Raw genomic sequence first — 23,572 nt, forward strand, 5'->3', positions numbered from 1 at the left:
GCCATGATTGCGAACCAAAATTGACGGAGGAACGCCTAGAATAGTTTCATGGGCAAATAATAGCCATTATTTCCTTTACAACAGTCAATCTTTGGAGCCATCGCCATCATATCACCATCTTGGGACATCTACTTGGACCGGCTAATCGTCGGTACACGATACGTCTTCTTCTTTCTTTTTCTTTTTTTTTTTCTTTTTTTTTTGAAACGATAATTTATATAGCTGTAACATGAGTACATCCTATCAAATTAAGAAAAAATAAATACAAGGGAGGAGGTGTTTCTCCTACGAATATCCAGATGATCTTTCCGAAGTGCCGGGCAACAAAGAAAGCGATTCAGTCTGTTGCGCTGCTTGCCTCTTGAACACGTAATGCCTGAAAATAGCTCAACTTCTGAGCCAGTCTACGGGTATCACGAATAACATGATGACCATCGCCATAATTGTCCACTTCCCGAATCCAATTGATCACCCCTTGAGGCATATACGCTCAGCATCAAACCCGCCTCGCATAAGAGATACCCTCGCAGGCTGCCCGAAGCTCAGCCCCAACCACAGTGAGTCCAGACGTACAACGACCACTAGATGCTATCATCCTGCCGATGTGGTCTCTGATCACAAATCCAATACCTTCAGACGTCCCATCCACCGACATACTACCATCGAAGTTCACTTGGATATGACCAAAAGGTGGAGACATCCAAGAAATAAGGGCAAACCTGGACATTGTGACAGCAGAAGAAGTACCCCAGATGTCCCTAGCCATTCTGAAAGAGAACATAGCGGCAACTGTGGTGACCGCCCCCCGCATGAAGCATAGCTTTATCTACCACCATCCTCGGGAGTAACCTTCTGCCCTCAAATAAGCCTGCATTCCTATCGTACCATATATAATAAATCAAGTATGCCCATAAGATCTCCATCTCAACAATACTAGAACTCCGCATGGAGACTTTCAACCAATGAATCAAATCCTGTGCCGACTCCACCGAATGGGGCAGAAAATTAGTTAACCTACTCCATATCTCCCTAGCCCTAGGATACCGTAAAAAAACCTAACCAATGATCTTCTCAATATCCGTGCACACCGTGCAACACTAAAATGACCATCACCTCTTGTCGAGCTAACAAACATCTGGTCAGTAAGCAACCCCATGAGATCTAAACATGTTTAACGTGTTACAACCTGCATTACTTTTCTGCTAAACAATGAGGTCTGTCGTCTACGGCCCCTCACTGAAAGGAGAACACCGACGACCTGAAAAGTCCCATACAAACTTGTTTCATCTGACAAGAGGGAGGTTTGCGGATCCTTAAAGCATCGATCCTTGCCCTTATTAAAAGCTGTTTTATTCTGCATTAACAAATTTAATGTTAAGACTAATGACGAAGTGTCATTACACTCCCATCAGACTATATATATACATATATGCACATTTCTATCCTAACATTACAAAAAGGCGAAAACAGAAGCTAAAAGAATCAACAAGCTATCTGGTCTCTGCAGGTGGAAATCTCCTCAAATATTGGTAACCTCTTGGATCGGAATGGGGCCCACTCGTTCATCACAAGGTCCAGTCTCTCCATGATCTCATCTCTTGTGCTCAAGCCCACATCCAATGGAGAAACAGCCGGCTGCAGTTCGATCTCACGCAGCAACTCTTCCGCCCGGCCAATCGTCTTGCTGTCATCAGAGCCTGGGTATCTACGGTGCAGGACTTCCTCGAGCACTGCCCGGGCCTCGTCGAACCGTCCCTTTTTAATGAGGCAGAGGCTGAGATTGCACGCCTTGTTCGCATCAGGCTCGACCATTTGAGCTTTGCGATATACTGCCTCAGCCGCGTCATAGTTCTTGTGCTGCATGTAGGCCCAACCCAGATTGCCCTGTCGAACAGTTTGGAAGAAATCAGAGACTTAGAAAGCTTTCATCACCTTGATTAAGGTTTAATGAATATGATCGCATGACGCATGGCAAAAGGTGCATGGATTTCTTCCAGAGATTCTTAAGCTGAAATGTTATGACTATGGAGTGCTGTGTGTGCATGTCTATATCTATTTCTATCACAGTTATAGGTTACCGGCAACAATAACTGGGAGCAACAACAACAACAATAACAACAAATAAAGATTACCAGGATGCGCGAAGTTTCTTTCTGAATTGAGATCTGGAACTTTTTGCCATGGGAGCGTGCTGTCTTGGTGCTCTTCCCATTGAAGGTTTCGCCAAGGCATATCATCCGCAGCTTTTGCTTTAGAAGCTCTATCTGCTCCTCTATCCTTCCACATTTCTGACCATCAAAACATTTCATTATCATGGATCGTTATCAACAAACTCGATCATCTGATTCTTTCTTTTTTTTTCCTCCGACTTGGATACGACCATTAATATACATATATACATATACATATATATTATATACTTGGTAGTTGGTAGGAAATAGCTAGGCTGATACCTTGTAAAGGTCAATGAGGAGATTGTCCAAGGATTCCTGCGCCTGCTTAGGGCAGAGGTGCCTGAAGGATTTGATGGCTTCGACCGCTTCCTCTGCACGGTCCTGCTGCTTCATTACCACTGCCATGTCCTTCAGTGCACTATCCACCCGGTCCCCAGCATTTATTGCCTTCCAAAACCATACGATCGCCGTCTCTGGATCCTTCTCCACAAGCTGATACATTAGATCGTATATTCTCCCATTAGTTAGGATTTCCGGGTTTCAAAAATCATGCTTAATAGTGTGTTGATGGATCATGAAACATTACTTCAGAAGGCTATCTGGATTCAAGGGGTCACATGATGATGCCTACTGAAATATAAGAAGAAAGGTAGGATGGCATCATGTTGTGGAGAGAGGATCAGAAATATAATACAAAACCGTATATATAGTTTCATTACTAATTAGCAATTGCTTTATTTTTTTTATGCAATATTCCTTGAGTTAGTTATAGATAATGTTGTGTGTTCATGTAATCTGGTCCGAATACCACTGATTAATTCAGGCCAGACATCCTGCAAATGCTGAAGTTGGATCTCATTTAGTTTGGTTCCCAACAGCGATGCAATGTGAAATAAGATGCTGAATCTGAGCACATTCACAAGCTTTTCATTTACAAACTTTGAAAAATTACAAATAAGATTCCATAAGATCCGCAGCATCTCGAAAGATTATCCAGAGAACCGAAAGCTTTTCATTTTGTTGTTGCTGCAGCAGCAGCAACAAAGCATCAATTCTTCAGCAATTCATGAAGATTTCATAAAATTCAAGATTTATCGGAAAACAGGAGCGATTAGCAAAATTATTTGACCAATAAAATGGCCCATGTATTAAGAAAAGATTTTTTTTTGATTCATCTAAGAGATAACGACAAGCCAACAACGAATGTGGTGCAACAAATTAATCTGTGTGTATGAGAAACAAGCACTATCGAACTTCTATTTATTCTGATCCAATCACTAGGGTACAACAGTCACAAGGCTAATGGCTTCTAGATAAGTAGATCTGCCCTATAATGAAAAGATATGAAAAATATGGACCACATCTTGAAAGTACTCATCACCCTATCCCTTTGATTCTAACCAAACTACCAGTCATATCCACGTTCCTCCAAATGCAAACTCCCAAGAACGTCTCGCGCATAAAAAGATCGAACAAAAAAAAAGGCAAATCTAAATCATGAAATCAAAACTTGGTCTGAAAGAAGCTTTGTAGCTCATCCCAGTAATACCAAAAGGAAAAAAAAAAAAAAAAACCTAAATTGCACAAGAATGATACTTATGGGAAGCTAGTAATGAGAAAATATATAAACTCAAACATGTATAAAAGCCATAATTAATAAAACAAAGGAGAAGATATCCACTATTTTTTTTAAAAAAAAAACCCACCAGATCTAACTTAAAAACCGACAAGAAATCACTCCCGAGAAAATCTTATGAAGAACTTCAAATTAATTAGCGGATTAAGAAAAGGTACCTGGATGTGCTTGGCTCGACCATAAGGGCTATCCCCCGCCGGCACCTTATGAATCACATGGAACAAATCCTTCTTCTCTCCTCCTACTCTCCTCTTCCCTCCTTCCATATCTGTCTCTCCTTTCTCTCTCTATCTTCGTGCAAGAAAAGCTGGACGAGGTTGGAGAGGACTGCATAATATCCGACGGGAGAGGGAACGGGGTGGGACGAAGGTGGACGGGAAGGCGTCTAAGTTCCTGAGACGGGGCCCACAGGCGATGCAAGTTCACATCCGTCTGAAAATAGAAGTGGCATGACGTGACGTGTCGGCCATAGACGGGGAGTGTATCTTTCGCGCGAAGGAAGGATTTACCTTTCTTCGCGCGAATCTACCGTTGGATCCGGAATGACTACTTCGAGATCTATCTAATGCAGACGATGGATGGAGGCGTTCAGAATGCTGTCAGAGCTGTGCGGAGCGAAATCCAACGTTTTGCAACGCGCCGTCCGTTGGACGGCTCCTCCTCGATCCCCATTTTTTTATATAACCATTACTGCCCGCCGGTGGGAGGAATCTTATCAAGAGCAAGATCATTGCACGTCAGGCCGACGTAATTTTTTTGGGACAAGGAGAGAAACTGATTGATTTTTGACCTACCGCGAAGATGCCACGATGCATCGTTGCTTGAACTTGGGCAAGATTCATGCTTACACTCTTCGGTCATGAGTTACATTATTGTTTTAAATATGTTAAAAAACTAACTAACCACGCTTATCTGGGGTGGTTGTTAAATGCTAATCCTCTCTACTTGGATTAAAAAAATAATAATCCAGACAGTCGTATTCACTGTTTAGAAAACAAATGACGAGAAAGAACAAAATGTGGGTTTCGCTACGAGTTCCACGAAGAGAGAGAGAGAGAGACGAGAGAGAGAAGAAGTAAGAGCTTCTCGTTCAACGGTTTCTTCTTTAATGCAAGGTTACTGCTCCACCTAAAGTCTTTTAAGTTATAATCATAACCAAAACCATCAAGCATTACCCTGGTTTTAAGATCGTTCTTTAATTACCAACCTTACCCATGATGGTCTATCGTTGTTGTTAATATAATTTCCTCTCTCAATTTGATAAGACCATCCAGGCATCCACCAAACATCAGCCTCAACCGGCTAGATACAGGACTGGAGTACACCATGAAAAGATCCATCAATGCCACAAGTCCAAACTACGACAACCAACAACTAATGTATAGATCAATGATCAATCAATGCTAAATACAAGTCCAAACTTCCACAACTAACAATTAATAGGTCACCAATATTGCAAGTGCACAGTGATCTTAACATCACTTGAACCCATCCATGCACAGGCCACACCTTTCACACCACATGGGGTAATCTGTCGGATCACTCTACTTCCTACTTGGTTGAGTTAGCAATAATAAATTATCAGTTATTTTCTTAACACATTGCAGGTTTTTGAAATCACCAGCTAGAGATGAAATTGTATAAAAACCTGGCTGTGGGTAAAGGAGTGGATTATCAACTACAGGAGGATGGCCTTATAATGCTTCAACAACCAGGTTAACTCTGATGAAATCTTATATCTATGGTTATCAGGAACATACTGACATCCAAAATTTGTTTAGATTTCGCAGGTTATAACCTCAAACAAATCTTTGAGAATATAAGCATGATTCTTTGTGAAGAAAAAAAAATAGAAACAACCTGAATATTACCAAATATAAACAAGAATGCAGGTAAAAGGAAAGGTACAGAAAAAAGGGGGAAAAAGAGAGCTCATAGGTACATGGGGTATAGCAAATGGGAGGATACAGACTGATGGAGCTGCATGCTTTAGGTACATGTAGCAGCCATGGGAAAGGGCGAAGATGCACAAGGACTGACAGGGATGCATGCACATATAGAGAAACAGCAAAGACAGCTTAGCTTATCGATAATTTAAGCCAGACAACCACCACATCTCGCATTTCATGGCCCAAGCAAGTACTATGATATATTTTACCTTTTCCCTGACAGTAAAAACCCAAGCATGCATTAAAACAAGGGCACATTCAGCCACCGGTTCAGGCATACGGTCATATATTTTAAGTTGCATATGCATGCCACACCCATCAACATGTAAATATACCAATCATCCCCAGGCGAAAATCTCTGATCTCTGGCATCCATAGAGGTTAAACATTCCTGCAGCGGATTTTTTTTTTTTTTTTTGGTATAATAGCTGCTCATTTTATTCTAATATAGGTACAGTCAATAAAATTAAAGGCTACAATCTGGTACAATTGCGAGAAAGTTGCTCTTTGGTGTGACTAACGGACCTCTCCGAAGTGCTGCGCAGCATAGAAAGCGATCCAGTCTACAGTTTTGTTCGTCTTTCAGAACACATACACTATCTAAAAATGCTACAATTTCTCAGCATCTAACAGATATGATAGAATAGAGAACTTTCATCTGTTTTTTAATCTGTCTCTCATGTTTGGTCAATTATTGTGGCCGCGTCACCCTCGAAGTTTCTGTTTACAAGTCAAAGGTGGATGCTTTGGTCGCTAATAGTTGCTGTAGTAAAGCATCATGTACCCAAGAGAAACCAATATGGCAGCTGGTGTACGTTGTGTGCATTCCAACAACCTGACTCTAGTACACAAGATGATGTGTGCGTGTGTATGTTGGTGTCATTTATTGTGAACATCCCTGTTTGCACATACGCAAAATTCGAAAAAAAAAAAACACAAGATTACAACCAAAAAATCCCTGAAGATGCATTGCCATTATTATCTATGTTAAAACGTATATGAAATTGCAGCGCATGCAAATCTCTAAAAGACGAAACTGGCAGTAGTTGCTTTTGGATCCCAAAAGAGTAGCTGGTTTTGGTAATCACAGATCCGTAACTTTGACTTCTCAGTATTTGCGAGCAAACGCTCGACAGATAACAGGAAAAAAGAGAGATAAATGAAGCGCATTTTTAAGGTTACATCAGCACTATAGTGACATGGAGAATTAATGTTTAATCCAAAACCTCGATACCTAAAGTTTTCGAAAGCAATAGCATACAAATAACAACAATGAAAGAAAGTTAAAGCTATTATTAATTTAGGATCACTTGTAAATCTATGACCAGGAAGCTGAAGTTCATAGGTCACACTTGAAATTTGAAGACATCCGTTGTTCTTTTTTTTTTTTTAAGGAAGTGGAAGGTGCTTGGATAAGATCATCAAAAGTACAAAATGTTGCAAATATTTACTCGAGGATGCTGAGCTTACCACGATAATCCCAACCTCCTCTACCTCAAGCTCGATCCACCTCGACCCCAATTCCAGTTCCATCCAGTTCCTCGACCTCGACCACGTCCTCGACCATATGATTCTTTAGGAAGCAACACGGTAATTATTGAAGGGTTTCATTCAACAGAAATTGCAGAAAATGAATTGCAAAAACCAATACCTTCAGAAATTTGACTTTGTGTTTGTCTGGGTTGATGCTGCTGCTGCTGTTCATACTGCTGTAGCTGCTGCATCCTTTGCTGTTGCCTCGTCTGCTCTACAAGTAATGGAGCTTGATACCTACAAACAACTCGCAGGTGAAATATTGGCAATGTAATATCCTGTGTCGACCAGTTGCTCCATAAAAAAACCCCTTGCTTTCAAGTTAGAAATGCATATAACACTATTAAAATGGATTACCCGGGAGAGTTCTTGTTCAACTCTCTGGTTGATAAAGTTATTGAAATCACTGAGACATGGCGAGCCATCTCCGAACTGCACTGGGTATTAGCCATATATTTGCACAACGTTTAGCCATTTGCACAGACACCCTCTCTTCTTTAAAAACTTTCAATCAAACCCCTTAACTTCTAATTTGAGTCGGTCTCACCCCTCCACCTCGTCAGCTCTACGACTCCGTTCATGGTGGTTAGTAAATGACCAAACTACCCTTCCTCCCATTTTTTTTCATTCTCTCCTTGAAATCCCACTTTGGCCTTGGAACCGTAGCACACCTCCTCTGCTCCCTTGGCTGCGCCTTCTTGTTGCTTGCCGATGATCGACAGCAACTATTCACCCTCACCACCATCCACCCCTTCACCTTCTCCTTGCTGATCCCCATCCCACTTCCCCCCCAAATCGCACCATCACATCCAATATCGAATAAGATATTGATTTTCTCTCTTCCTGTACACTGTCGCCTCCACCCCAACTGCTGTGGTAGATGAGCAGGTGAGAGGCGATGCGGAGTCCATGGCCAACATCATCTCTAGCCTTCTCAGGAAGAAGATAAGGAGTTCGATCGAGAGGCAACACCCTACCTTCAACTCGAGCTCTCTCAAGGTTGCCAAGATCCAGAACGATAGCACTGCCTCCACAACCTCAATTACATGATCAAGAAGCTCCTTCGGAAGCGTGTCACTAGGAGCGCCGCCGCCGCAGCATTGAGCCGCTCTGCGTAACCATTCGCGTGAATCCGAACCGATGCCGCATATGTGGGGCTTCTCTCTCTCTCTCTCTCTCTCAGGACAAGGGTATATTAGGAATTTTAATAATCTTAGGACTCATGGGATGGTCGCTTGTTTTACGAAGTCTGTTTACCGAGGATGGATGGAAGGGTTAAATTGCAACCGGAATTAAATTGAGGAAGATTTAGTCTTTGCTTTGTTTTCTTCCCCACGTTGCCTTATATGAAAAGTAGGAAGACTTTTCCTCATAAATGTCAATGAGAAAAATATTCAATGCAAAATTTTCAGATAACTAGAATGAAGTGCGCCTAACATATATTATTGATAAATATGGGTTCCAAGTCAACGGTCCTATACTAAAGTTTTATCATTTTAAACTCTGCCAAATTGCAACTTGTGCCATGACTGAATTTTCAACTGCATCAATATATATATTAATCATTAGCACCCTTGATGGAGATAATTACCTACATATTTCATGATTACTATGTCCCAGAGAATCAAGTAATGTCATTTCAAATTAAGGCCAGCCTTTAGATTCTTGAAGTAGCAAAGCCATATTGGGAAATCGATGAATTTCCTCTCTCTCTCTCCCTCCCTCCCTCCCTCCCTCCCTCTCCTACTTCTTCTTTTCTTTTTTAACAAAAATATCATACATGACGAACCGATATAACTAAAAAAAATTAAAAGGCAAAATATCCCGAAGCGCGCTAGGTAACTCCGTCTCTCCTATCTATAAGTGGTCTTCCAAATGGTTGGCAACAAACGAAGCCACCCAATTCGCAACTTCATTGGCCTTTCTAAACACATACTTCGGCTGGATCACCAGCCCATCACGGCCCATGGCTCTAATATCTCTAGGCAGTGGGTTCAATAAATGGTAAGCAAGCAAGAAAGTCTTTGCCAATTCAAGCTCACATCTTAATTACTTTTTTCTTTATAAATTTTTCGTCCCTCAAGCCAATGTAACCACCTGCAATTTTGGAAATGTTCCAAGCATTTGATGTGTTCGATTCTAATTTTTTAAAGACAGCCGAATGCCACCTCTTGGACCCTACAAACCCCACAATTTCGAATCAAATTATCTTGTTCTTCTTGCTTCTGCAGAACGTTTTACGACTATAGAAGAAAAATATTTGCACTCTTGGAAAGACGAACCTTGATATTCCATAAGCCAGCACCATAGGTTTAGTCCTACAATTTTGTCCTCCAACTTAGAGTGTCTTCTCAATTGAATGACTAAAAATAACAAATACACGAGGTTGTCGACTAGTATAGTTGGTAAAGTTCTTAGATGTGGGTATCGAGGATGTGGGTTGAATCGCACCCTCACCTCGATGACTCCTAACATAATTAATTGGATCGCACGAGCATGAATTATAAATTATATCATCAAATCCTAACTCGCAAGTCAATTTCCACAAACCATGCCTAAAGTAACCAGACTAACATCTTTAGCCAGGCACTTGGAAGTTGCTTTCCCATGTTGGGTTCCTTCCTTCCAAATCCTCCCAAAGGGCTTGCATGCTTTGGCTGGGGGCCCATCCTTTGCATATTTATATACATCACTTCTGCATGCACAACCCTTGTCTATTCTCAGCGGTCTTGCACATAACATGCTATAAATAGCATGTTAGCAGCGGCAAGCACACTAATGAGGTGAAACTTAGGCCTGTCGTGTATTGGAGAGATAGGAATTAATTATGCTACCAAGATGTCTGATAGGAATTTGTCATCAAGATGAGCAATACTTTTAGAAGATGTAATTGGTATTATAAAGAAAGATTGCATGTCATTCCACAAAAAAGTTTAACTATCGTAGAACTATCATAAATAAATCTATTGGTTTCTAGCTGCACTTAGGGCTGCAAATGGGTCGGGTCGACCTGTGACCCGACCCGATCCGATCCTAAATTTAGGACCTACGGGGCCGGATCGGATCCTAAATTTGGACCCGTTCTATTTTTCGGGTTGGATCGGATCCACCCAATTTTGACTCGGTCCCGGACCTGACTTGATCCATTTTTTTTGGATCAGCTTTTTACTATTATATAGTGGAACTTTGAATATAAAAATACATAGATATGGATCCGACCCGACCCGAATGACCCGTCGGGTCAAAATTTGTAGGCATGAACCCGACCCAACCCGATTTTCAACAAGGTCAGGTCTGGGTCCAAAATTAGGATCCGAACAAAAACCGGATCGGGTCGGGGTCACTTTGGATCCGATCTGATCCGACCCATTTGCAGTCCTAGTTGCACTCCTCTTGTAGTAAACAAAATAGCTATAAAAATATAAGGTAAAATTAAAAAAAATATTTATAACTTTGATATAATCCATCTGAACTGAAGGGATCATAGCCGTCCACCAAATATTCCATAGTTTGGATTAGACCACGTGCGCTGCACGTGCTTAAGATGGATCTGGATCGGGATGCCCGGTCCGGCTCGCCGGTCCAGAATTCTAGGTCGTTTCCGCGTCTTTCCCATTCTAAAAGAAAATTAACATTTTTTTTAATTTTTTACTTAAGAAACTAAGCTAATTAAAGAAATTAAATAAAGGACTTCTACTACCATCACACTCGTCCTCCTCTTCCTCCTCAGAGGTTTCCATTCCGAGCTGCTAAAATCTCCATCCAAACCCCACTCTCCTTTTCTTTCTTTCTAAAATTTCTGGGTTTTTTCTTCGTCCCCGTCTCCTGGCTTCGTAGTCGAAGATTGGAGATCTAAGGAACGTACGAGAACTGATCGAGCCCTCGTTTTTTCGGCCATTCGATGCTTCCCGATCGGTTCTGGTTCGTCTCGGAGATCTCAACTCCCCGAGTGGAAAAGGAGTCTTCTTTTCTTTTTTTGTTTCTTCGTTTTAAATCCTTCTATTTACAAGGGTATTGATTTTCCTTGTGGTGTTGTATTTGATCCGTTTGGCGGGTTTTTAGGTAGAGATTTAGAGGATGTGTTTCTGTGATCGAGTTGGGAACTTTTTGGGATTATAATCGGATTATGAACTCCATGGAACCGGTTTGGTTGAAATCTCGGTAGGAGAGCACCAGAGGGTAGAGGAGAAGGAGTTGGATGTTTCTGTTATTTGTTTTTTAGAAGTAAACGATGGTAGAGTAAAATTCAGCAATTTCAGTTCATTCACAGTTTTGGATCCCTGGATCTCGGATTGTTTGTGGTGCTTCTGAAGCATCTTCTGTGTTCGAATTTTGATGCTTAGATTAGTTTGCTGGCCAGGACTCTTTGTAGATCTTTGGCAGTTAACCCCTGTTTTTCTTAGCTGTCCACTATGATTACTTCAAGTACTGATTACTTTAATAACGTTAGCTTCTTCAGCGATCCAGCGTGTGAATCAATGCTTACTTTCTTCGCCTTTTCTTTGAATCAGTTTTGTTTATTGATATGATGCGAGATGTCTTGCTGGCTTTTCCTATGAGAAAGTTTAGTTCAGTTTCCAGCTACTTGAAGATATTCTTTTTCTTTCTTTTTATCTGCTATATGTGATTTTGTGTTTTTCTTATTCCTTTGGTTGACTTAGTTTGTACTGTATCGACCTATGCATCAAAAACTGTTTTTATATTTATGTGTATTTCTTGCTAATATATTACCTGGATACAATTTAGGGTTTGAAATGCAAGTAATAGATTACAATGCTTCACAAGAGCAAGTTCAAGTTGGCTGCACTTGTGGGTATTGCCTTATCGGTGGTGTCTTTGCTGGTGCACCTTCTTCTTGCTAATTATTCAACTGGGGACTTTATACAGTACAAGTTACGAGAGGATGATTTCTATCCAATTGGACAAGTATGTTCATCACCACCATAATGATTGCCTTAATCATTATAATACTGTGTTCGATTTTACGTAGTGGCTGTGCTGAATCTCAAATGTTTTTGATAGCAGGATTGTACATGCACTGACAGTATTCTTCCTAAATGCTATATTAGCAAACACCATGTGCATTTTTTTTTGGGGTCAGAATTATGTGATGATTGCTGCTAAAATGATGTTACAGAAGTTTCGCTATCAAAAGCTGTGGGGACCCGTAAGCTCTTTGGAAGCCTTGCAGCCATATGCTAATCCTAGAAACTTCTATCCTGGTACGACTAGTTCAAGCTCCTTGATGAATGTGCTGCTTTAATTTCTTTTCCATTACATAATTTTGTGTCATATATTCACTCAATACAAGTTAAACAGCAATAAGTCCTCGCCAAAAAAATAAAAATCAAAGATGGAAAATAAGAACAGAGCCATATAACTTGTAGTTCATGGCTGGAGTTGGGAGGATTGAGATAACAAGTGAGAAAAAAGAGGAGTAAGACACAGGCTATAGTGAATTCTATACAACATCTTAAATGGATCTTTTGCCCTGATATAACTACTTATCTTGTGTAATAGCGCATAAATATGTTCTGGTTAAATGAGCCATAAGTAGACTATTAGTGACTTACATGATCATATGGATTCCTTAAAACAGTTTATCCATCCAAAAGGTAAACACCTGAACCAGCATGAACTTGTTTTACATTTTTGGATGATTTAGCTAGCAGGCGCTGGAGAAAGAGAAGCAATCCCCTTATTCCCACAACTAGGAAGTCAGAAGCGTTGCTACCAGCTCGTAAGAGATTGTGCAGAAAGTAACTAGTGGGATAGTCTGATATTGCTATGTACGTATCAACGGACAGTGGGAGGAGTAGGCATTAGCAGTTACCGAAAAAGGGCCAGTGGGAACCGAGCAAGGGACACTGCCTATAGAGTTCAACTCCCATTCTCAACCCATGAACAATATGAGTCCGAAGCTTCCTTCGTAACTCCCAGAACTTCTTCATAACTCATGAATATATTTTAGTTAAATAGGTAGACCACCATCTTGCCACAGGTAGCTATATGAAGTGCGTGATTGCACCCAAACTACTTCTGACTTTGTAAAACCTAGAACCATCCTTTTCTCATTTAAATATGTTCAGAGTCACTCATGATCAATTAGAGATCAGCCTAAACCAGTTGTAAACTGATCTGGGGCAGCTTAAATTGGGCTGAGAATAGTAACTTTAGTTTTGAGGATTGTCAATAATTGTACCTCTGGGAAAATGAAGCTAGCTTGTGCAGGAACTTCTTTGTGTCGCCGGAGCACATTATCAAACAGAAACACCAATGTACACCTTGAGCATTCTTAACTCAACTCCTGCATGGCAGAGGGCACTCTATTTTGCCCCTGCACATGTGAGCTTGAAAGCGGATAAGAATTTTACGTACAGTTCCCAACATAAAGCCCAGTTATGTGCTGCTGCTATTTATGTGCCTAGCTTGAAAATGAACCTAGCTCGTGCAGGGACTTCTTCTTGTCGCCCAAGCACACTGTCAGATAGAAACACCAATATACACCTATAGCATCCTAAAGTCAACTCCTGCATGGCAGAGGGCACTGTATTTTGCCCCTGCTCATGTGAGCTTGAAAGCGAAAGGAATCCCATGGACAAAACTCACAACCAAAGCCTACTTATGTGCCAGGCATGTGATCTCTTGACACTTGGAATGGCTGTATTCTGCATGCAAGATAGCATGTCAGTTCCCTTCCTTATAGACAAGGTTTATGAATGTGTTAGGCCCCTTACTGGGGTGAGATGTTTTGGCTCCTCTAATTTTTATTTGCCTCCAGATGCTTCAAACTGAAAGATATCAAAAATAAAAGGAACTATCTTTTTGTTGAATAGGCAAAAGGAAAATAAATTTAAAATTGACTGCTATTAGCAGAGGTTTTAGTGTGATTAGTTATCTGCCAAGATTACTATCTACTTGAATTCAATGCATTTTTTCTTTCTTCTAGTATAAGTGCTTGTGCTTTTGTGATATACCAATCATGTGGCCTTTTTTTAGCAGTTCTGAAAGAGCAGAATGGTTTCATATATGCAAAGATATATGGTGGCTTTGATAGGATAAGATCTTCGGTAGGTCCTTTTCATCTGGGAAGTGTGTGTGTGTGTTTTCCAATATAAATATATAATGTGGTTCTTCATTTGCTAGATCTGTGATCTTGTTGCCGTCGCCAGGCTTTTGAATGCCACTTTAGTCATTCCGGAGATTCAAGAAAGTCTTCGCTCAAAAGGCATCAGGTTTTTCCCATTGATTCTTTTTTTGGTAAAATTCCCATTGATTCTTAAAATACATTTTAGTTGTCTAACTTTTTGTTGTAAGCTGAAGTTAATGTGTTTCGGTTGTTCTTGTACTCCCCAGTACCAAATTCAAGAGTTTCTCTTATCTTTACAATGAGGAGCAGTTCATTGCCGCACTTTCTAATGATGTCATTGTTGTGAAGAGCTTGCCAAATGATTTGAAGGAGGCTAGAAAAAAGACCAAGTTTCCTACAGTTTCCCCTAGAAACTCGGCCCCACCAAGTTTCTATCTCACGGAAGTGTTACCTAAACTTAAACGATCAAAAGTTGTTGGATTAATAATCAATGATGGTGGATGCCTTCAGGTGTGATTGTTATCAGACTTTCTTTATTTATGGCTTCCAGCTATAATTGTGTTTTTCTTCAAAAATAGTTTTTTAGATTGTTGTTGATGTATATATTCATTATATGCCATACAACTGATTGTGATTCCTGCAACTCCAACTTGCCCATCAAGGGCAATACACTCATTCTACCATCCTTGACTGATGAATATACTGCTTTTCAAGTAGCCATACATTTTATCGATTGTTGAGTAGTCTGCAAGGAAACAAGCACGTTCTAGGGAGTGCAACAGTAAAACAAACGGCTGCTTTTATCAGTCTTTTCTCTTGTCAGCTAGCATCTATTGACAGCTAGCATATGGAGCATGGGCATTTTGCGTGTCCAAAACTTTTGCTATGCATGCAGAATATGGAGGTGCCATGGATCTAACTTTGTTGTTTCCTCAAATATACAAGAACTGAATGTTGACTAGTTTCAGGCTTCCAACTGATATTTGGATATGAACATTGTTTTATTGCTTGCCTTATTTTTTGTTTTCTTTTTTTGATAAATAAAACAAGTGCATCACATACATAAATAATTTTTTTTTTATGCACACAGATAATCATGGTAAGAAAAGAAAATTTGCTTAAGCTTCTTGCACATCAGATTTACTTTTACATGGTGTATGGCTAGAACTAAAAGCTATAATGATGCAGGGCAAAGGATCTTTGATTGAATAGGGTTTCTTTAAAACCTAAAATTGGATTTACTAGAATTCTTGTTTAGACCTGAAATACTGCAACAATTAGAATTTTAAGGGGATCTTAATTTCACAGGCAAGACTTGGTCCCTAAGGTTAGAGAAGCTTAATTTGAAGCTTTGAAGGTTTTATGGACTAATATCAAAAAAACTGCAGGCTTGCTTAAATTCAACAATAAACTTGAAATTATGATTATGTTTGTCTGGAAAGAACTTGAATATGATATAGTTCTGCAGGAAGACATAGGGGGTCTTAGTGATTAAGTAATACGATTGAAAGATGGAAAGATGGAATGCAAAGCTAGAATATTATTTAACATGAGAGTATCAAAGTTAAAGGTAAGTGCTGATTGGACCTTTAGAAGATCAAAAAAACTAGCTGCATCACACTATTGTGAATCCTAGGCATCATAGCTAGCTGCAAGTTCGCTCCTTTGTAGATGAACTACACCATGACAAAAAAGTAGAAGAAAGTTTTCTATTATTTGTACATATGATAGCTGGTCCAACTGTATGTTTATTTGGGCTTTTCTTTGTTATGTGGGAGGAAACCACACCTTTTTTAATCATTAGAGAGTGGAAATCAAGGCCAGGTTTCTTGCATCAAGACGAGACTTTACCAACTCATCCAGTTGGAAGTTAGCACCCTCTTGTATTGGTTACCTATTGTGGCTGAACCATGAGACTTTCCTACTTATGGTTCATCATATATTTCCTACGTGATTGTCCTTTGTAAGGAATCTAAATGAGAAAAGAAAGAAATATTGTTTGAGAGAGCAGTATTTGTAGTCAAATATGCATGTGTGCAGGCCCTTGTATATCGACGGTTACATGGGCTGCAAAGAAGGTACCTAAGCGGACCATGTAAGCCCAGGCACCTGCATATGTGGCCTAGGTGGTTGCATCGGGTGATGTGGGTTGTGTGCAGATTAAGCTTGGGTATAATGTTCCACACATCACTTTGAGGGTTAAAAGGCAGACAAATTTTAATCCCTGACCATCCTGTGAGGTTGAGAGAGGTAGAGATGGCATATAAGGGAGGCAACAACAGATTTGGTACATTTTCTCTTGTAATCTCCTTTGCCTTTGCTTGTACTCCTCCTCCTATGCCTTTTCTCCTCCCCGCTCCTTGCCTTCTCTTAATTATTTAATTCCATATTTATCTTTTTATGTGTTTTTATGAAATTTATTTATCTTGTGTTTTTTCCAATACAAACTGCCTATGAGGCCACATAAGGCCTACTTGCTACGAGATATCCCTGCTGCCCATACACTCGAGTTGTGTCTAAAACCTTGGAAAGAAATGTTAGAAGGGATGGCCATGCCATCTATAGGCCATGTTTTGACATATACTAGGCGTCGTACAGTAACGATTCTACAAAGTGATAAGGCTTAAGGGTTTCGATCAGTGCCTAACCATCTGTCCTTAAAACAGAATCTTTTCTGTGAACTCCTCAGAAAAGAAATGGGTAGTCATTATTGCAGCCAGGTAACAAGCCAAGAAGGAATCCTTGAAGAAGTCCTCCAAAATTGGGATCATAGTTGGAGTTGTGTTCCTATTTATGCTTAACTAAAGCTTATTAGTTAAAATTTTTTACTTAAGGTGCTGTAAGTTCCCACTATTACTTCAAAGTGTGAGAACAAAACAATACTAGAATTTTTTACTAAATAATTTATAATGCATCAATTAAATGAGTCAATTACAGTCATTGCATAATATTTATTATTATGTTGTCCTGATTCTCCCTGAATACTTTGTCTAATTTTTGCAATTTCTGGGTTCCCACTCTTGCCACTGCTTTTGATACAAGTAACTAAAAGCTGAACCAGTTAAAAGAAAATAGAACCATTCCCTTCTTCCATAGACTCTCTTGGCCATTACTTTTTTATTAATTATTCGTGGCTCGATGAAACACAGGTTAAACGGAAAGAAAACAGAGAAAGAAGAGCCAAAGGATCAATATTTCTTCCAAATATCCCAGTCAATGTGCTGAAAATACTTTTCAAAATTTATGTGCAATTGGAAAGGGGTTAATTGTTTTCACTTGACTAAGAAATTACAAAACTTATGATCCTCCATTCTGGCTATTTGATGGTATATGACACTATCAATTTACTTTGAGAATATTGAAATGAAATGCAATCAAATCATTTTCTTGTCGAAACATTTGTTCTTGTCTTGTCTTGTTCAAATCCTTCATTTGTCTTTGAAGCTTAATGCTTTCCATGATACTGGAATTGGGATGAGCTTATCTGAAAATCCACAAGATAATAGTAAGAATAATAACATACGTGACTCTGTTCAATCCTTTTGTCTATCACTAGATTCCTGTTAAAAAGGATTATATGAGATTTCAAAATCATAAGTCATTGACGTATCAAAGGATGCATTAGGAGGTAAGATGTGGGAATGCAATAAGTGGAAGCAGAAACTTTGCCTTACCAAGAACTATTATCCTTTTTCCGCAAAAATTAATGTTTGAATTTTTTTCAGTTGTGATATGTTTGACTTTACTTAAAATTGCGTACTTTCAAGTAATGTTCCACCTATAAAGAGAATCTTTTAGTTCTGTTCAGATAATCTAATGACACTCTTATCATTTGTATAGTCTGTCCTTCCAGAAAGTATGGCAGAGTATCAGAGACTCAGGTGCCGTGCTGCTTTCCATGCCCTTCAGTTCCGTCCAGAAATTCAGGTGCTTGGGAACCAAATTGTAGAGAGGTACGACTGCTTAGCTTGATCACTCCATTACTATGATCAACAATTATAATGATTAAATAAACCACTTTCCCTATTATATGAACCTTCTCTGGCACATATAAATTATTTAGTTTGACAGTGCTCACTCAGTTTTTTTTATGTAATTATATGATCTCTATGTTTTACTGTCAGAATCCTTCCTCTGCCTCAGTTCTTTGCACATTTCTCAACTTGCAGGAATTGCGTGTTAGTTTTTGTTTTTTTATGTATGTCTCCTGCCATAATGGGTAGATTTCAGATTAATCTCAGTTTATGTTTCTTTGCAGCTTACGAGCATTTGGTCGTCCATATCTAGCATATCACCCTGGTCTTGTGAGAGACGCCTTAGCATTTCATGGCTGTGCCGAGCTTTTCCAGGTTGATATGATAACTGATCTCTTGTAGATGAATTTTGAATAGTACCACTAGTCTGTATGCTGTTTTTCCTTCGGTCATTCTTCATTTTTTGGTAAATTTTCTTTTGACACACCTTCCATTGGACAATTATAGGATTTGAGATAGTTTGGTTGTGCTTTCAATGGTTCTATTACATTGTTACATCTTATTCCCATGCCTCACTTATTCCTTTCTTGATGGGCTTTCTACTTTATGCTGCCTAGGATGTTCATGCTGAACTAATACAGTACAGAAGGAAACAGATGATCAAACGTGGAATAGTTCATGAAGGACTTAGTGTTGATTCAGTGGCTCGAAAGAAAAATGGCTCATGTCCTCTCATGCCTGAAGAGGTGACTTTGCTTATTCATTTCCGTCATGCCAAACTATAATGTAAAAGTTGGATAAAACTATATTTTTGTTTTCTCACTGTATCACTAGCTAAGTTCTAATATTAGCTTATATGTTGCAAATTTTGTTTTTGTGATACAATATAGCAATGTTGAGTCTGAAACCAAACATACTTCTTGAGAGGGTTGTAACTCAGATTATGTATAATGCTTTGTTTCTTTGAAATTTGTGGTTTTATATACCTTGAGAGTCCCTGTGATTTTGTGGTTTTATATAACTTGAGAGTCCCTGTGATTACTGGCAAAAGTTAAGTGTTATCACGGCAGCTGTTATAAAGTGTAGCAGCAATCAGAATTGTTGCTGTGCAGTTCTATCATGTCATATTTTAGTTATTACGTTTTCCATGGCCAGTATAATTGCATCAGCTTCTGGCCAAATTATTTCTGTTAAATGATGCTAAGAGTGCCTTTCTTATTTTTCTGGTTAATTTGTTAATGTTTAGCCAATTGTTGCTGAAGAACATCTTAGGTAATCATTTTCCTCTTAGTAGGTTTCATATAACAAAGCAGAACAGGTGATACCTGTTAGAATTCCTTGGGGATCTTCTTATCCTGTTTGCAGTGGTGGATATGTGCACTATAGAACAAGCTGAAGAAGCTCCTTTTCTTTCACATTGTATTTATGCGTCCTTATGTTTATCATCGCTTATCTGCAGAACCCTTCCTTTCTATTGATATGTTCCTTTCTCTCCAGTATTTTTCTTGATCTAGGATTCCGTAATCATTTTATTCATCTGCTGTGACATAAATAAAAGGCAAATATTCTTTCTATTTTGCAACATCAACCTTTGGGGTTTTCATAGTTTATGTTTCTCTTAATAATATAACATTTTATCTCTTGTATCATTATATCTTTTTGGAAGGTATGAATATCTTGATCATTTTTTCAACCATAAGCTGGTGGTTGTTGTAGCCTTCTGTTGCATTATTTGTATAGTTTTTTACCACTAGTTTGTTTTGACAAAAACTTACCATGCAGGTGGGGCTTCTCCTTAGGGCAATGGGATATCCTCCAAATACAATAATATATGTGGCTGGTGCTGAAACATTTGGTGGGCAGAGGATTTTAATTCCTTTGCGAGCCATGTACACAAACTTAGTGGATCGTACTTCTTTGTGCAGTAAGAAAGAGCTGTCCAGTTTGTTCGGACCAGAATATCCTCTTCCTTCAAATCTGCGTCAACCCCCACCTGTGAAAAGTGAGAAACAACTTATTGAAGAGTGGAAAAGAGCTGGGCCTCGTCCACGACCGCTTCCTCCACCTCCTGCTAGGCCTTTTTATCAGCATGAGAAGGAAGGTTGGTATGGTTGGGTTGCCGAGACTGACAAAGAGCCAGACCCTTTGCCTTTGGATTTGAGGATGCAAGCACACATGTTGCTCTGGGATGCTCTTGATTATTATGTTTCTGTTGAAGCTGATGCATTCTTTCCCGGCTTCAACAATGATGGGAGTGGGTGGCCAGATTTTTCAAGCTTGATCATGGGGCACCGACTATACCAAACAGCTTCTGGCATAACATATCGTCCTGACAGGTAAAATCCTATGTGCTACTGTGTTGCTGTTGAACTATACCGTTGATCTAGTGGCTAGAATGACTTATGGTTGCTATTGATCATACGAGATATCTCATCATTCATGTATCAACTGCGTTAGTTAGGTATCAGAGTGGCTTTTGGATGCATATAATATGTAAGTCATAACAATAAAGTTCTTACTAAGCTTGTATATATTATATTTTTGATATATTGAGTTCATATTTGATCTATGTGCTACTTAAGCTCGTACATATTAAATTTTTAATATGCTATAACAATATTCGACCTAATTATAACCTCTGATGTTTGTTTCTGTAAAGTTCTTACTGTAAAGCCATAACAATAAAGTTTCCTAATAAAATTCCAAGTTCGACCAAATATTTACATATTGACATTAAACGGCACTGCAGAATTGAAAACTGGTAGATTACGGACTGTAGAACATGATAGGTCTTTGGAAGCAGTTTGGTTAGTGATTTCCTACTTTATCTTGCAGAATTTCCTAAATGAACTAGCTATAATATCTGGAATTGAGAGCTTTTAAATCAAGCATCTTTATAAAGATTATTCTCTCTTAATTTATTTATACATTTACTGACCACTAAGTCAAAGAGTAAATTTTTTGCTATCTAAATATGCTGTATGAGTTGGTATCATTCCCGAGCTTATAGCAAATCTGGTTACTTAAAACCGTTTGACAAGTCATAGGTTCTAGAAGCATACATCCATTCCATTTTAGAAGTTCAGATTCCTATCAATTCCAGTATTATATGTATCTATGTTCTGCAGTAATTGACTTCTTACCTTGTGCCAGGAAAACTATTGTCGAGCTTTTTGAAACTACTCATGACAATCTATATCATCCAAAACGCAACTGGACGGTTCTTGTGCGGGATCACCTTAACAAGAGTTTAGGTGTGGATGGCTTCGTAGCGGAGGCCCAATTATCAAAACCTGCATCATTCCTTTCTCATCCATTGCCAGAATGTTCCTGTAGAACATCCAAATTGCCCGACAATTCTAAGCCTGTGAAGGGCAAAAATGGTGAACTGCTATATGGTGGTGAGGACAGGTGCCCAGACTGGATGGTTCATGGCCTTGCAATGGTTTCTGCAAGGGCTACCGGTGCAACAGATGAGGAAGTTGAGGAGGGCGAGTTATCTGAGGATGACAGCGATGTGGAGGGGGACTCTGAAAATGGAAGGAGAATTGATGCAAACAGATCTGAACAGGATGAAGAGATGGATCCTGATGATTAAAATTTTACGCATATACATACTGAAAAACAATTCTACAAAAGGGGCAAGACTTGAAGATTGTGTCAAGCTCCTGGAAATATAACAAAGCTGCAAATGTTGCAAGGACTCTCTCTTTCTGCGAGAGGATCTATTACGACAAAGGCTTAACTGGAAGTCGCTGTCGGATCTTCGGTATACAGCTTCAACACAGAAATTAACCTCATCAAAATTTTCACTGGCCTCCTAATGAATCCTTGTCTGATTTGTATATTCGTAATCGTTGGGAAGTTGTCATTCATGAGTATGGTGTTCATGTTGCCCAGGCAGGAGGATTCTCATATATTAAACCCATATAGAGACAAGGATTCTTGTATGCATCTCTGATCTTTGGACTTATAGCAACTAACTATAATTTGTTTCATTGTGTAGAAAAAATCACACTACTTACTGGGGACCTTGGATTTTGGAACATTTCGGTCCTCGGAGCCGGTCATACATTCTCTGCTATGGAATCTCATTCTCTCTTTTGTTTTATGATGTTTCATTAAATTCTTTGATCAAGCATTATCGGTTACGCTGAAGTACATTGTGGCTTCTGATTTTTCTATTAGCCTTGGATTAAAATATATACCTACAATAAAGTAGGATGGTTTTATCAAACCATATCGAACAAAAAACGATCCCAGTGCAATAGAACTAGCCACAAACCCGACCCGATTGGTCAAAGCAAGCCAAACTGAATGGTTATATCCAATAAACATAAATAAATAACATCGAGTCCAGTGTGTCTGAAAAGATCTGAGTCCAGTATGTCTGAACTATTCAGACACACTGCATCTGTTTGTATTTTCTATAATATCTTTGTATTCCAAGACTGCTGTTTCTCATTTTCAGAGATTAAATAATCCCTGAAAAAACTAATGAACGATGAAAATATCAAATAGCAGTTGTAAAGAGTTGGTATGTTGGAGAACTGTAGCTCTAACAAACACTCCCCACGCCAAAAAATAAAAATAAAAAATGTTTCTATATAAGGTAGTTTAGATTCTCTGTGGCGCTACTTTTGCACTGCAGAATACGGGATCATTGTGGATGGCCACCACATCATCTATCTCGGAGATATGCGGCTTTTCTTTAACTCTTTGAGATGCTGTATACCGTATGGAAAAAATGCATGGACATTTTTCGAAATAAATGAGAGCCATCCCTCCCATCCCTCTTCAAAATGGATGATATGGCGGCCATCTATAATTGTGACTCTGTGGTGCAAAGTTGCACCGCAGGGCATCTGAACTCTAGTTTGGCTTGCAGCATTTGGGATTTTTCAAATTAAACATGCTGTCACAACAATAAGATGCCAGAAATGCTGTTGGGGGAATAAATATGGGGAAGTAGGTTAGGTCTAATGCTCATCCAACCATTTGCATTGGTCTTTAAATCCACATCAAGATCCGTATAAAGCATAGATCACATGCAATGCACTGAGCAAGGTATTGAAAAACTAAACTCTAGATGGATCTCAATACAGATCAAAAGGTCAATGCTGGTTCAAATTATCAAATTATTGGATGAATGTTAGACCCAACCCTTCCATAACTAGAGTTGTAGGTAGCCCACCTAAATGCACATAAAAAGAATT

The 23,572-nt window shown here is 39.2% G+C and overlaps 2 protein-coding genes across 4 annotated transcripts; one reads left to right on the top strand and one right to left on the bottom strand.

Annotated features, from left to right (window-relative positions):
- Positions 1-1,313: 1,313 nt before the first annotated feature.
- LOC103712062 (protein SULFUR DEFICIENCY-INDUCED 1-like) lies at positions 1,314-4,150 on the bottom strand. The gene is made up of 4 exons (XM_008798447.4): positions 3,969-4,150; positions 2,454-2,666; positions 2,133-2,288; positions 1,314-1,884 (listed from the first exon to the last, which is right to left on the bottom strand). Exons 1-4 carry the CDS (start codon positions 4,074-4,076, stop codon positions 1,483-1,485), a joined length of 879 nt encoding a protein of 292 aa, XP_008796669.2. The 5' UTR covers positions 4,077-4,150; the 3' UTR covers positions 1,314-1,482.
- Positions 4,151-10,989: 6,839 nt separating this feature from the next.
- LOC103712063 (protein EMBRYO SAC DEVELOPMENT ARREST 30-like) lies at positions 10,990-22,470 on the top strand. Of its 3 annotated transcripts, none has more exons than XM_008798448.4 (11): positions 10,991-11,213; positions 12,039-12,218; positions 12,430-12,514; positions 14,292-14,362; positions 14,439-14,527; positions 14,649-14,892; positions 18,223-18,335; positions 18,641-18,731; positions 18,974-19,102; positions 20,139-20,692; positions 21,510-22,470. In XM_008798448.4, exons 2-11 carry the CDS (start codon positions 12,066-12,068, stop codon positions 21,952-21,954), a joined length of 1,974 nt encoding a protein of 657 aa, XP_008796670.1. In that variant the 5' UTR covers positions 10,991-11,213; positions 12,039-12,065; the 3' UTR covers positions 21,955-22,470. The 3 variants fall into 3 exon arrangements, with proteins under 3 accessions (XP_038973249.1, XP_008796670.1, XP_008796671.1); XM_008798449.4 differs by having other exon boundaries at positions 14,295-14,362; XM_039117321.1 differs by having other exon boundaries at positions 10,990-12,218; positions 12,318-12,514.
- The last annotated feature ends 1,102 nt before the right edge of the window (positions 22,471-23,572 follow it).

The sequence above is a fragment of the Phoenix dactylifera genome, unplaced genomic scaffold, assembly GCF_009389715.1.
Source record: "Phoenix dactylifera cultivar Barhee BC4 unplaced genomic scaffold, palm_55x_up_171113_PBpolish2nd_filt_p 000204F, whole genome shotgun sequence".
Taxonomy (NCBI): domain Eukaryota; kingdom Viridiplantae; phylum Streptophyta; class Magnoliopsida; order Arecales; family Arecaceae; genus Phoenix; species Phoenix dactylifera.

What these genes read in the sequence shown, in the direction of transcription:
- LOC103712062 (XM_008798447.4), bottom strand. Translation starts at nt 4,076, where the DNA reads ATGGAAGGAGGGAAGAGGAGAGTAGGAGGAGAGAAGAAGGATTTGTTC. An exon ending in TCCTCATTGACCTTTACAAG is followed by an intron (nt 2,289 to 2,453) that starts GTATCAGCCTAG and finishes TTTGATGGTCAG; the next exon opens with AAATGTGGAAGGATAGAGGA. An exon ending in AAGAAACTTCGCGCATCCTG is followed by an intron (nt 1,885 to 2,132) that starts GTAATCTTTATT and finishes ACTGTTCGACAG; the next exon opens with GGCAATCTGGGTTGGGCCTA.
- LOC103712063 (XM_008798448.4), top strand. Translation starts at nt 12,066, where the DNA reads ATGCTTCACAAGAGCAAGTTCAAGTTGGCTGCACTTGTGGGTATTGCC. An exon ending in ATTTCTATCCAATTGGACAA is followed by an intron (nt 12,219 to 12,429) that starts GTATGTTCATCA and finishes ATGATGTTACAG; the next exon opens with AAGTTTCGCTATCAAAAGCT. An exon ending in CTTCGCTCAAAAGGCATCAG is followed by an intron (nt 14,528 to 14,648) that starts GTTTTTCCCATT and finishes TGTACTCCCCAG; the next exon opens with TACCAAATTCAAGAGTTTCT.